Source organism: Trichomycterus rosablanca, chromosome 4 (genome assembly GCF_030014385.1).
Source record: "Trichomycterus rosablanca isolate fTriRos1 chromosome 4, fTriRos1.hap1, whole genome shotgun sequence".
In the NCBI taxonomy this organism is placed as follows: domain Eukaryota; kingdom Metazoa; phylum Chordata; class Actinopteri; order Siluriformes; family Trichomycteridae; genus Trichomycterus; species Trichomycterus rosablanca.
The window spans coordinates 53,403,610-53,416,740 of record NC_085991.1 but is presented as its reverse complement, the minus strand read 5'-3'; the positions used below and the strand labels follow the sequence as shown (position 1 = coordinate 53,416,740).

The window sequence follows — 13,131 nt, the reverse complement described above, 5'->3', positions numbered from 1 at the left end:
TAACAAGCTTATTTATATGGCCAGAAAATGGCAAGTGAGAATCAAACACAACACCGAAATTTCTTGGGGAAGTGTTAATTCTTGAAACGAGAGAACCAAGGGCCATCTCCAAATCCCTGGGTATGTTGTCTAGACCAACAACTAGAACTTCGGTTTTGTCCTCATTTAATTTAAGAAAATTATAATTCATCCAATTCTTGATAGCTGCAATGCACTCAGTTAGATTGCCTAATCCACTGAATTCATTTCGTTTAACAGAGAGGTACAGTTGCATATCGTCTGCATAAAAATGAAAAGAAATATTAAAACGTCTAATTAAATTACCCAGGGGGAGCATATATAATAAGAATAAAACAGGGCCAAGAATAGAACCCTGAGGTACCCCACAGGTAAAATCAGCCTTCAAGGACATCTTATCTCCAATGGAAACAGAAAATTTCCTATTTGGATAAAAATGACCGAAACCAATCCAGTGCTGATCCTGATATGCCAACCCATTCACTGAGCCTGTTTATTAGGATATCATGATCTACTGTATCAAAGGCTGCACTAAGATCAAGTAAAACCAACACTGTTATTTCCCCTGAATCTGAGTGCATTAAAATATCATTTAAGATTCTCACCAGTGCAGTTTCTGTGCTGTGCTTTTTTCAAAAACCAGACTGAAATTTTTCAAAGACATTATTTTCTTCCAGTGCATGCAGAAGTTGATCAGACACAACCTTCTCCAAGATTTTTGATAGAAAAGGAAGTTTTGAAATGGGTCTAAAGCTAGCACAATCATTTGGGACAAGGCCTGGTTTCTTCAGAAGAGGCTGTACACTTGCCACTTTAAAACAGGTGTGTGTATAATGTGTGTGTGTGTGTAATGTGTGTGTATATTGTGTGTGTAATGTGTGTGTGTATATATTGTGTGTAATGTGTGTGTGCATAATGTGTGTCTGTGTAATGTGTGTGTGCATAATGTGTGTGTGTAATGTGTGTGTGCATAATGTGTGTGTGTATGTGATGTGTGTGTGTGTGTGTGTGTGTGTGTGTGTGTAATGTGTATGTGTGTGTTGATCTCATAACATCCTTAAAACATAAAAAGGTTTTGTTTTGAAGGTGGGCGTGAACAAATTCAGTTAGATTTTTTTAGCCAATCGTTGATGATTGAAATGATTGAAATAACTAACAGCACAAAACTAGAATAAATATTGAATAAATGAACGACTGATGATGACGTTAAACACTCTGTAGTTTACAGGACGCAGTAATGAAGTGATTTTTGATAAGGATCTGTGTAAAGAGTCCAGACGTTTATCTTGTTTTGAGATCACGCAATTCTGTGATTTATCATGAAGAGAATGAAAACATTCATTAATGCAAATTTAAATGAGCTCAACAAAATTATTAGGAAACATCCCATAATGACCATCCGGACCGAACCCGCGCCACCATCCTTCATCAAACATGTCGATATCAGTGATGATGTCATTAGGGTCAAAGGTGATCTCTGTGTTATCAGCTGAGAAAATAAAAGAAATGTTGATCATTAATATTGAGTATTTATAGTTTTATTATTTATGTATTTTGGTATTCATGGTTTATCTTGTATTTATTTAACTGGATGTTTTTCTGGAATCACGTCTGTCTAATTTAATTACAATTCACTGTTTAATTATTTGGTTTTATTAGAATTTTAGCCTAAAAAACTCAGTAATTTAAAATGACATTAAATGATGAGGCAGAAAAAAATAAATAAAATATTAGTGAATTACTATAAACGTTACTGAAACTTAAACAAGAGAAATCATTTATATACATTTACATTTTCAGCATTTAGCAGACGCCTTTATATTAGCGACTTACATTACAGTTACAGTATACAGTTTGAGCAACTGAGGGTTAAGGGCCTTTCTCAATGGCCCAACAGCAGCAACCTGGCAGTGGTGGGGCTTGAACCAGCGACATTCTGGTTACTAGTCCAGTACCTTAACCACTAGGCTACGGCATGCCCCCTATATAAATATTACCAGCGTAAAAGCTTTTTTAATATTAATACAATATTAAATATGTACATTTTTAGATGTTATAATAATGATTAAAACAATAAAGTAAAAAATGTATTTTACTCACTAGCCTGATAATCAAACAGAGCCCAAGCACAAACACCCTGCAGTTTAGCATCATCAGAACTGTCATGGTAACCCTGTTCCATACATACACACACATACACACACACACACACACACACCATCAATACACACCGTACACACACAAACACTGTAAACACTTCTAATACACAGTAAGGAGTTATTGATCATTATGTGCAGCATGCTTATGTGTTTATAAAATGCTTTTACATTTAATGTTTATTATTATTTATATAATAATATAATAATATTTAATTATAATAATATTTTAAGAAGTAAAAAAGAGGGCTTTAAAATTAAAACTTACATGTTAATTAAAGTGCAGTTGTGTTTTTACAAAACTTTAATCCTGTATATATTTAAAGAAAATCACACACACACACACAACACACACACCTGAGTATGACAAACAGGAACCATGTCGTAGATGTTCTCCTGCTGCTGGTCTTCATCATTATCTAAATATTTAACAAACACTGATTTTATAGCATAAATTAAACATTAAACCTGATTTATTCATTAATTAAAATAAAAATGTACTGAGCAGTTATAATGGTGCAGTGAATTATTTTTATGAGAGAGAAAAATTCAGAATAATAAAACTGTAAACAGGAATAATTATTAACCATCATCACTTAACACAGTGTTCAGGTTGAATTACTTGATGCAGCATTAAACTGTTAAACAAAGAATTAATTCTATTCTAAATCACACCGAGTTCTGTGAGCTCAGGTGGACTAAACGACCGTGGAAACGTGAGCTGGTAAACCCCCCCCCCCCCCCCCCCCATATATATATATATATATATATATATATACCTCTAGATACGAGTTTAATTCATTCCAGAGCCGAGCTCGTAAGTAAAGCAGCTCGTATCTCAAACTAATTTTCCCCATTTAAAATAAAGGAAATAGAATTAATCCGTTCCAGCCCTCTGACAAGTCCCCAAAATATCATAAATGATGAAAAAATACACGTTTTTAATTAAGAAAAACACATGTATAAACATATAAAACATAAAATAAATAAATTAAAGAAAAATGTATAAGAAAAACAGTAAGAAAAATGTAGCGAGTACTGTACTAGTGCTGGGAAAGTAAGGGGTTAATGTTTTGAAAACACATTGCATTATGGGTATTGTATTGCATGTTGTTGTAGTCGCTGTTTGCCGGCAGCACGTTAAACTTTCTCCTCTCGCTGCTTAACACCGTTTATGTTTATTTTCTTTTATTTAACGCGGCCACTCAGTTTCATTTTCGGTGTTATACCCAAACTGTTATAATAAACACAGAGTGCTTCGAAGTAACCCTGTTTTTGACTCGTCTTTGCGGTGAAAATGAACTAAAAGTTGGGTATAAAGCAAAACACCGTTCTGGCCCAGGAGCTAACAGGTATAACAGCTCCCCTGAGTCGTCACAACCACGGTCGAGAGACATAAATCAGAAAAAGGTAACACTAGCAGTAGTAGTAGTAGGGAAATTCCTTTGAAACGGCTCCCTTGCGCCGACGCGCAAACTAGCGGTAGCGTCCCCGAAGCTCCAGCCCGGCTCGTATCTTGGACCTTGGCTCGGATCTCGAAAAGCTCGTATGTGGAGCAGCTCGTATCTAGAGGTACAACTGTATATATATATACAGTTGTGCTCAAAAGTTTACATACCCTGGCAGAATTTGTGATTTTTTGGCCATTTCTCTGAGAATATGAATGATAATACAAAAAAAATGTCTTTTATTCATGGTTAGTGGTTGGGTGAAGACATTTATTATCAAACAATTGTGTTTGCCTTTTTTAAATCATAATGACAACAGAAACTACACAAATGACCCTGATCAAAAGTTTACATACCCTAGTTCTTAATACCCTGTATTTGCCTCCTTTAACATCAATGACAGCTTGAAGTCTTTGTGGTAGTTGTGGATGAGGCCCTTCATTTTCTCAGATGGTAAAGCTGCACATACTTCTTGGCAAAATGCCTCCAGTTCCTGTAAATTCTTGGGCTGTCTTGCATGAACTGCACGTTTGAGATCTCCCCAAAGTTGCTCAATGATATTGAGGTCAGGAGACTTAGAAGGCCACTCCAGAACCTTCACTTTTTTCTGCCATAGCCAATGACAGGTCGACTTGGCCTTGTGTTTTGAATCATTGTCATGTAGGAGCATCCAAGTGTGTCCCATGCGCAACTTCAGGGCTGATGAGTGCAAGTTTTCCTCCAATATTTTCTGATAAAATACTGCATTCATCTTGCCATCAATTTTGACCAAGTTCCCTGTGCCTGTGTAGCTCACACATCCCCAAAACATCAGCGATCCACCTCTGTGTTTCACAGTAGGGATGGTGCACTTTTCATCATAGACTTTGCTGACTCCTCTCCAAATGTAGCATTTATGGTTATGGCCAAAAAGTTCAATAACTGTTCCAGAAATGTTAAGGGTTGTCTCTGTGCTGTTTGGCATATTGTAAGCAGGCTGCTTTGTGGCATTGGTGTAGTAACAACTTTCTTCTGGCGACTCGAACATGCAGCCCATTTTTCTTCATGTGCCTCCTTATTGTGCACCTACACCACTTTTTTTCAGAGAGTCCTGTATGTCAGCTGATGTTATTTGTGGGTTTTTCTTTGCATCCTGAACAATTTTCCTGGCAGTTTTGGCTGAAATTTTTGTTGGTCTACCTGATCTTGGCTTGGTTTCAACAGAATCCCTCATTTCCCACTTCTTAATTAGAGTTTAAACACTGCTGATTGGCATTCTCAATTCCTTGAATATCTTTTTATATCCTTTTCCTGTTTTATAAAGTTCAACTATCTTCTCCTGCGGATCCTTTGATAATTATTTTGCTTTCCCCAAGCTTGTAATCCAACAACATCAGTGGCAGCACTGGATGAAACATGCAGGGGTCTGTCAGGAGCCCATAAACTTACTGACTTTTTATGCACACACACGAATTACAAGCAAACAGATAACAGGTGAGGATGGTTACCTTTAGTAGCCATTTAAACATGTCTGTGTCAATTTGTGTGTATGTTATCATGCCAAAACTTCCAGGGTATGTAAACTTTTGATCAGGGTCATTTGGGTAGTTTCTGTTGTCATTTTGATTTAAAAAAGTCAAACACAATTGTTTGATAATAAATGTCTTCAGCCAACCACTAACCATGAATAAAAGACATTTTTTTTTGTATTATCATTCATATTCTCAGAGAAATGGCCAAAAAATCACAAATTCTGCCAGGGTATGTAAACTTTTGAGCACAACTGTATATACATATACAGTGGGGCCAAAAAGTATTTAGTCAGCCACTGATTGTGCAGGTTCCCCTACTTAGAAAGATGAGAGAGGTCTGTAATTTTCATCATAGCTACACTTCAACTATGAGAGACAAAATGAGAAAAAAAAATTCAGGAAATCACATTGTAGGATTTTTAAAGAATTTATTTGTAAATTATGGTGGAAAATAAGTATTTGGTCAATAACAAAAGTTCAACTCAATACTTTGTAACATAACCTTTGTTGGCAATGTCAGACGTCAAACGTTTCCTGTAAGTGTTCACCAGGTTTGCACACACTGTAGCTGGTATTTTGGCCCATTCCTCCATGCAGATCTCTTCTAGAGCAGTGATGTTTTGGGGCTGTCGCTGGGCAACACGGACTCCACAAATTTTCTATGGGGTTGAGGTCTGGAGACTGGCTAGGCCACTCCAGGACCTTGAAATGCTTTTTACGGAGCCACTCCTTCGTTGCCCGAGCAGTGTGTTTGGGATCATTGACATGCTGGAAGACCCAGCCACGTTCCATCTTCAATGCTCTCACTGATGGAAGGAGGTTTTGGCTTAAAATCTCACGATACATGGCCCCGTTCATTCTTCCCTTAACACGGATCAGTCGTCCTGTCCCCTTTGCAGAAAAACAGCCCCAAAGCATGATGTTTCCACCCCCATGCTTCACAGTAGGTATGGTGTTCTTGGGTTCCTCTTCTTCCTCCAAACACGACGAGTTGAGTTTTTACCAAAAGGTTCCATTTTATTTTCATCTGACCACATGATATTCTCCCAATCCCCTTCTGGATCATCAATATGCTCTCTGGCAAACTTCAGACGGGCCTGGACATGTACTGGCTTAAGCAGGGGGATACGCCAGGCACTGCAGGATTTGAGTCCCTCTCGGCGTAGTGTGTTACTGATGGTCCCTTTGTAACTTTGGTCCCAGCTCTCTGCAGGTCATTCATCAGGTCCCTCTGTGTAGTTCTGGGATTTTTGCTCACCGTTCTTGTGATCATTTTGACACCACTGGTGAGATCTTGACCCCAAGGGAGATTATCAATGGTCTTGTATGTCTTCCATTTTCTTACAATTGCTCCCACAGTTGATTTATTCACACCAACCTGCTTGCCTATTGTAGATTCACTCTTCCCAGCCTGGTGCAGGTCTACAATTTTCTTCCTGGTGTCCTTCGACAGCTCTTTGGTCTTGGCCATGGTTGAGTTTGGAGTCTGACTGTTTGAGGCTGTGGACAGGTGTCTTTTATACAGATAACGAGGTCAAACAGGTGCCATTAATACAGGTAACGAGTGGAGGACAGAAGAGCTTCTTAAAGAAAAAGTTACAGGTCTGTGAGAGCCAGAAATCTTGCTTGTTTGTTATTGACCAAATACTTATTTTTCCCCATAATTTACAAATAAATTCTTTAAAAATCCTACAGTGTGATTTCCTGGATTTTTTTTCTTCTCATTTTGTCTCTCATAGTTGAAGTGTACCTATGATGAAAATTACAGACCTCTCTCATCTTTCTAAGTAGGAGAACCTGCACAATCAGTGGCTGACTAAATACTTTTGGACCCCACTGTATATATATATATATATAGTCTGGTAACGTTAAGCAGATTACACAGGTTCCCAAAATCCTTTGCTGTGAACTCACCGTGTAGTGTGGTTACATGTATTCTGATATTTTATTGTCTTTTAGTTATTTTTATATTTTACTTAATGAAAACATTGCCTTTTTTTTTTTTTTCTCTTTCACTATCGTGGCACTTTACCGCTAGCCAGGCACGTGCACAGACATTTTTGGGGGCAGGTGCTCAAGACAAAAAAAAGGGCACCCATCGCCAAAATTATTAATAAAATAAAATAATAAAAAAAAAACACAGTAGGATATTTAACTTATATATTTTTAACACAATCAATACACATGTAATCAAATAACTCAAATTATCAAATTGGATAAATAAATGAAAAACAGGCAAAAACAAGGCCATATTGTTCACGCTTTTTAATAACCAAACAATATATTAAATAATCATCAAAAATAGCTCAACTTAAGATCTACCTTTGATTTCAAATCTGAAACCCACTTTGGGTAGTTAATGTTAACAATGGGCCTATTATTATGCCAATAAAACCAAATAGACAGCTAATTAACATTTTCCTAACATTTTTTGTATGTTGTTCTATATCATATAGCATTATGTTTAGCCTTCTACATATATTAGTTAAACCTCAACTGTTGAAGTATAGGCCAGTGATAGCTCAGTGGTTAAGGTCCTGGACTAGTAAACAGAAGGTTGTCGGTTTAAGCTCCGCCACCACCAAGTTGCCTCTGTTGGGTCCCTGAGCAAGGCCCTAAACCCTCAATTGCTTATCGTGTTCCGCTCATTATGTAAGTCGTTTTGGATAAAAGTGTCTGCTAAATGCTAAAAATGTAAGTATAAATGCTTGCATGAAAATAACTTCTTGACTAAAGGTGACTTTTCCTACACAGCGTTTCGGCCAGGATGCTGTAATTATAAAATATTGTATGTTTGTATCTATTTTCAACACTTTACTGTGAGAGCTACTTGACATTCTACTGCTAAATGTTTGTGCTCATGCTTTTTCTTCTTCAGGCTTTCACATCAAAATAAGTAAGATTTAAAATGAAACAAAAATAGTGAACTTGTCTAATTTGTAAAATGGTAAAACACTTTTGGGGGGAATTGATGACAGAGAGGGTACTTGGGAAATTTATTTTTTAAATATTGATGAATGTAGAAAAAAATTGAGCTCCAGCAAAAAGGGCACTTTTCTCATCCAGGGCAACAGGGCAGGTGCTTGAGCACCACTAGGGGTCTATCTGTGCACGTGCCTGCCGCTAGCATTAGCGACTTGCTACTGTAGAGGGTTGGCTCACCTAGCCGCTGTCCGGTGGGGATGCATGGGTCTTTTGCGGCGTGAGGTGGTGGAGGTGTGGGAATAAAGGCACATGACAGGGTAGAGTCACTTTCACTGTTTAGTCAGGACTTCAGTGAGCGTTACAACACTTTACACCGCCTAGTTCCAGAACCCGAACTTCAATGCTGCACATCTTAAGACGTGTTTGCAGGAAGAACGAGTCAAAATAAAAGATGAAACACTAAATCACTTGGTCTCCTCGGTGCCAAAACCTCTTTTAAGTGGTGAAAAGGAACGGCAGCATTACAAAGTGGTAAATGCTTTATGCAACAGGACGATGATCCAAAATACACAAGCACCTCTGAATGGCTCAAAAGAAACAAAATAAAAGTTTTACCCCTTCTGACATTTATCTTCATTACTTCATCAACACATTCCTGAAGCTGAGACAGAGCCCTCCTCAGAGTTCCCACATCAAGACGAGGCTGAATACTGACATCAGTCCAGTTGTTGGTAGGTGGAGGTCTGCACAGGGACGGGTAAATCTACAGTACAGCAGGAGAGAGGAGAAATCCCTCAGCATGACCAGTGCTGTCCTGTCATGTACTGCATTGCTATTATAAAACAGAGGGACTCTGACCTGTAGGAGGTGGAGATGATCCTCAGTGTTGGAGATCTGCTCCAGGTCAGTGTTTCTCCTCTTTAGCTCAGTGATTTCCTGCTCCAGATCTTTAATGAACTCTTCAGCCTGACGCTCTGCTGCTCTCTGCTTCTCTTCCATCACCTTCAGCATCTCAGCCTGGTTTCTCTCAATGCTGTGTATCAGAGCTCTGAAGATCTCCATGCTGTCAGCTTTAAACTTCTCTGTATTTTTCTACCAGGAGAAACATCAAGTATTTATGTGGTGTTATTAGAAATAGCAGTTCTTCTCATGTATGTTTGGAAATGAGGACTAGTCGAGTAGAGAAAGACTTTACTTACTTTATTAAGTTCTACAGAACGTTTGATTTTTTTTATCTTCTTCAGTCGGTCCTGGATCATCTGCTCAACATCTGCTTGTGTTGCTCTCAGCTGAGTCTGTAAAATATACAAGCTGTGTTTACAGAATTTATTTGAATTCTGCAGAAGTGGTACTAATATAATTATACAGGACCACCATAGAGGAGGTATTATTTGGGTGGTGGATCATTCTCAGCACTGCAGTGACACTGACATGGTGGTGGTGTGTTAGTGTGTGTTGTGCTGGTATGAGTAGATCAGACACAGCAGTGCTGCTGGAGTTTTTAAACACCTCACTGCCACTGCTGGACTGAGAATCGTCCACCAACCAAAAATATCCAGCCAACAGCGCCCCGTGAGCAGCGTCCTGTGACCACTGATGAAGGTCTAGAAGATGACCGACTCAAACAGCAGCAATAGATGAGTGACTGTCTCTGACTTTACATCTACAAGGTGAACCAACTAGGTAGGAGTGTCTAATAGAGTGGACAGTGAGTGGACACAGTATTGGAAAAACTACAGCAGCACTGCTGTGTCTGATCCACTCATACCAGCACAACACACACTAACACACCACCACCATGTCAGTGTCACTGCAGTGCTGAGAATCATCCACCACCTAAATAATACCTGCTCTGTGGTGGTCCTGTGGGGGTCCTGACCATTGAAGAACAGCATGAAAGGGGGTAACAAAGCATGAAGAGAAACAGATGGACTACAGTCAGTAATTGTAGAACTACAAAGTGCTTCTATATGGTAAGTGGAGCTGATAAAATGGACAGTGAGTGTAGAAACAAGGAGGTGGTTTTAATGTTAAGGTTGTTCTGTGCATTTGCTTCTTAATATATCTAACTGTATACAAATATGTAAGTGTGTAATTTTAAAGCCGTTGTCTAATTTATGAAATCAAACATTAATAAATACAAACATTTATCTCATTAGTATATTTGGAAAGTTTACCTCTGTGTTATTCCATATATCCATAGGTGTGCGACTAAAAAGCTGTTTGATTATTTTCATCTAATTTCCATGTATTTTGGTGTGCTAAAAACGAAAAAAATATTGAAAAAAATCCTGGACATCAGGATTTGCCACAAAATGCAAAATTCTCTTCAAATTTAGTAAATTTTTCTCAATTTTTGGTATTTTTTGATCTTAGGGTTTTTAACCAAATTTAAAGTCAAAATTACTATTCGTTAATTCACATCAGTGCATTCAAGATATACAATGCCAAAAAAATATCATTCCGTACACCTCAAGGAAACCTACGAGAACTTGGAATTGGTTCTTCGTAAACTTAAATATGAAGTCCACGGTTGGCAAGTGTGCGGGAATTTGAAAGTCTTGTGCATGCTGCTCGGGCAACAAGCTGGGTATACCAAATACCCTTGTTTTCTGTGTCTATGGGACAGTCGAGACCGACAAAATCACTGGACCAAGAAGAGTTGCCAGCCGAGGGTGCTCACAGTTGGTGAAAAAAATGTCCTCTGAGAAACTTTGGTACCTCCCGATAAAGTTCTTCTACCACCTCTCCACATAAAATTGGGATTGATGAAGCAATTCGTAAAATCCCTTCCAAGAGATGGAGAATGCTTCAAATACTTGGTCATCAAGTTTCCAGGCCTCTCGGAGGCAAAATTGAAGTAAGGTGTGTTCGTCGGACCAGACATTAGAAGGCTTATAGCTGATCAAGAGTTTATCAATACCATGACGGATCCTCAAAAAGAAGGGTGGATTGCATTTACAGAAGTCATAAAGAAATTTTTAGGCAATAACAAAGATCCTGACTACAAAAAGATCGTCGGATGAATGCTGAAAGCATTTCAAGCTTTAGGTTGCCTGATGAGTTTGAAAGTGCATTTCCTCCACCTTGACAACTTTCCTGAAAATTTGGGAGCTGTGAGTGAAGAGCAAGGTGAACGATTCCACCAGGACATTAAAGAGATGGAAAGAAGATACCAGGGAAGATGGAACATTACAATGATGGCAGACTACTGTTGGACGCTGTTGGAGAGACATTGCAGATGTTACTCACAAGCGTAAATGTACCAAGAGGAGCCTCACAGGGAAGAAGAATCGATTTTAGTGTGTGTTAGTGAGCTCATTCCAGTTAAAAAAAATGATTTACATGAAAAATTTGTAATAAAAAATTAATTTTATGAGTCTACTTTCATTTATTTTTAGGTATTGCCTTATTTAACATAGTTACCTAAATTGTCAGAAAATGTGATGTCCTATGACAAAACGGAGGTCATTTTCGGATTCAGCGCACCCAAAAACATAAAGAATACATGGAATAACCAAAACAGCTCTTGAAAATTTTTTTTTTGCAGACCTGTGTTATAGAACAACCATCTAAAAGGACTTTAACACTTAAGTGGAGGAAAAAAAATGTAATACAAATGAAATATAAACACTGTTAATTAGAATTTTAGTTTAATGTTTTTAGTTTGAGGCTAAATTAATTAATCACAAATATTTTCAGAAGCTTTATCAGAGATTTAAATAAATCAATGTTTAAGATCTCTCACCTTCTTCTCTGCACTCTCCTCCTCTATAGGAACTGTGTTGTGGTTCTTGTGGTCTCCTTCAGTGCAGAACTGACACACACACGTCTGGTCATCTCTACAGAACATCTCCAGAGGTTTCTCATGTTTCTGACAGATGTAATCCTCCAGGTTCTCCACAGGATCTATTAGTTTGTGTTTCTTTAATGAAGAAACTTTCTCATGTGGTTCCAGGTGAGTTTTGCAGTAAGAGGCCATACAGATCAGACAGGACTTCAGAGCTTTACATTTCTTATCACTGCAGACCTCACAGAACACCAGATATTTGGTAGGTTCTCCTGCGGTGCTGCTTGATTTGACCTGAACTGACTTCCTAAACTGAGCAGCCAGACCAGAGATGAAGGTGTTAACATGTAGTTCAGGTCTTTTAGGGAAATTCATCTTACACACTGGACACTGACAGTGTGAACTGGTGTCCCAGCACGTTTTGATACAGATCTTGCAGAAGTTGTGTCCACATGGAGTAGAGACTGGATCAGTGAACACATCCAGACAGATGCAGCACTGGAGCTGATCTTCAGACAGGACACTGCTGGAGGAAGCCATGACTGATAGAGGAGATACAGAGACACCATAATGATTCATATATTCATTTATTTATTGTCTATTTAACCACCCATCCTATTCTGGGTCACAGTAGGTACAATTAACTGGGCAAAAGGCAGTAAATACCCCAGACAGGTCACTAGTCTATCACAGAGCAAGCAATCACACACACACACACACACACACACACACACACACACACCTACCTAATGGTAATTAGTTTGAATGCAGGTCTTTGTACTGTGTGAGGAAACTGGATCACCAGAAAAGAACCTGCAAACTCCACACAGAAGAACCCGCTTGCTGTAATGACAGATTGTACATCAGGCTGTGTGGGTGTGTTCTGTACAATCATTCTTCTGGTTTTTCTGGTTTTATACATAACAGGTATGAATGTTCACGTAAATATGAGGTGTAACTCTACTAGACGTCATTTAGTTTGTAGACGGTAGTTTTAACTGCTGCATTTATTGTAAAGCTCAGAGAATAATAAGAATAAAATAAAGAATAAAATATATCTGGTGAAATAAAACCTGATTAAAACTATTATTTATGTCTCACCTGGTAGCGCCATTGAAAGAGAATTTAATCAGACTGTTCTAGACAGAGAGAGTTTCTGTATTACAAGTGTTTATAAACCACTGATTATGAACATCAAGAAATCAACATTTTATCATCAACTTTACTGCGTCACATTTGTTATAAGATGTTTTATTTACAGTAAAGTCTTGCTGTTTTTCATT

General features: G+C 38.2%; 1 protein-coding gene across 1 annotated transcript; it reads right to left on the bottom strand.

The window, feature by feature from the left end:
- Positions 1-1,219: 1,219 nt before the first annotated feature.
- On the bottom strand, positions 1,220-12,388 carry LOC134312535 (E3 ubiquitin-protein ligase TRIM47-like). The gene is made up of 7 exons (XM_062994548.1): positions 11,807-12,388; positions 9,258-9,353; positions 8,917-9,150; positions 8,674-8,821; positions 2,532-2,593; positions 2,119-2,191; positions 1,220-1,507 (listed from the first exon to the last, which is right to left on the bottom strand). Exons 1-7 carry the CDS (start codon positions 12,386-12,388, stop codon positions 1,371-1,373), a joined length of 1,332 nt encoding a protein of 443 aa, XP_062850618.1. The 3' UTR covers positions 1,220-1,370.
- Between the last annotated feature and the right edge of the window lie 743 nt (positions 12,389-13,131).

Coding starts and splice junctions, on each gene's coding strand:
- LOC134312535 (XM_062994548.1), bottom strand. CDS start 12,388: ATGGCTTCCTCCAGCAGTGTCCTGTCTGAAGATCAGCTCCAGTGCTGC. Junction 8,822..8,916: donor ATCATCTCCACCTCCTACAG/GTCAGAGTCCCT, acceptor GCTGTACTGTAG/ATTTACCCGTCCCTGTGCAG. Junction 1,508..2,118: donor TCTGTTTGATTATCAGGCTA/GTGAGTAAAATA, acceptor TTATTTTCTCAG/CTGATAACACAGAGATCACC.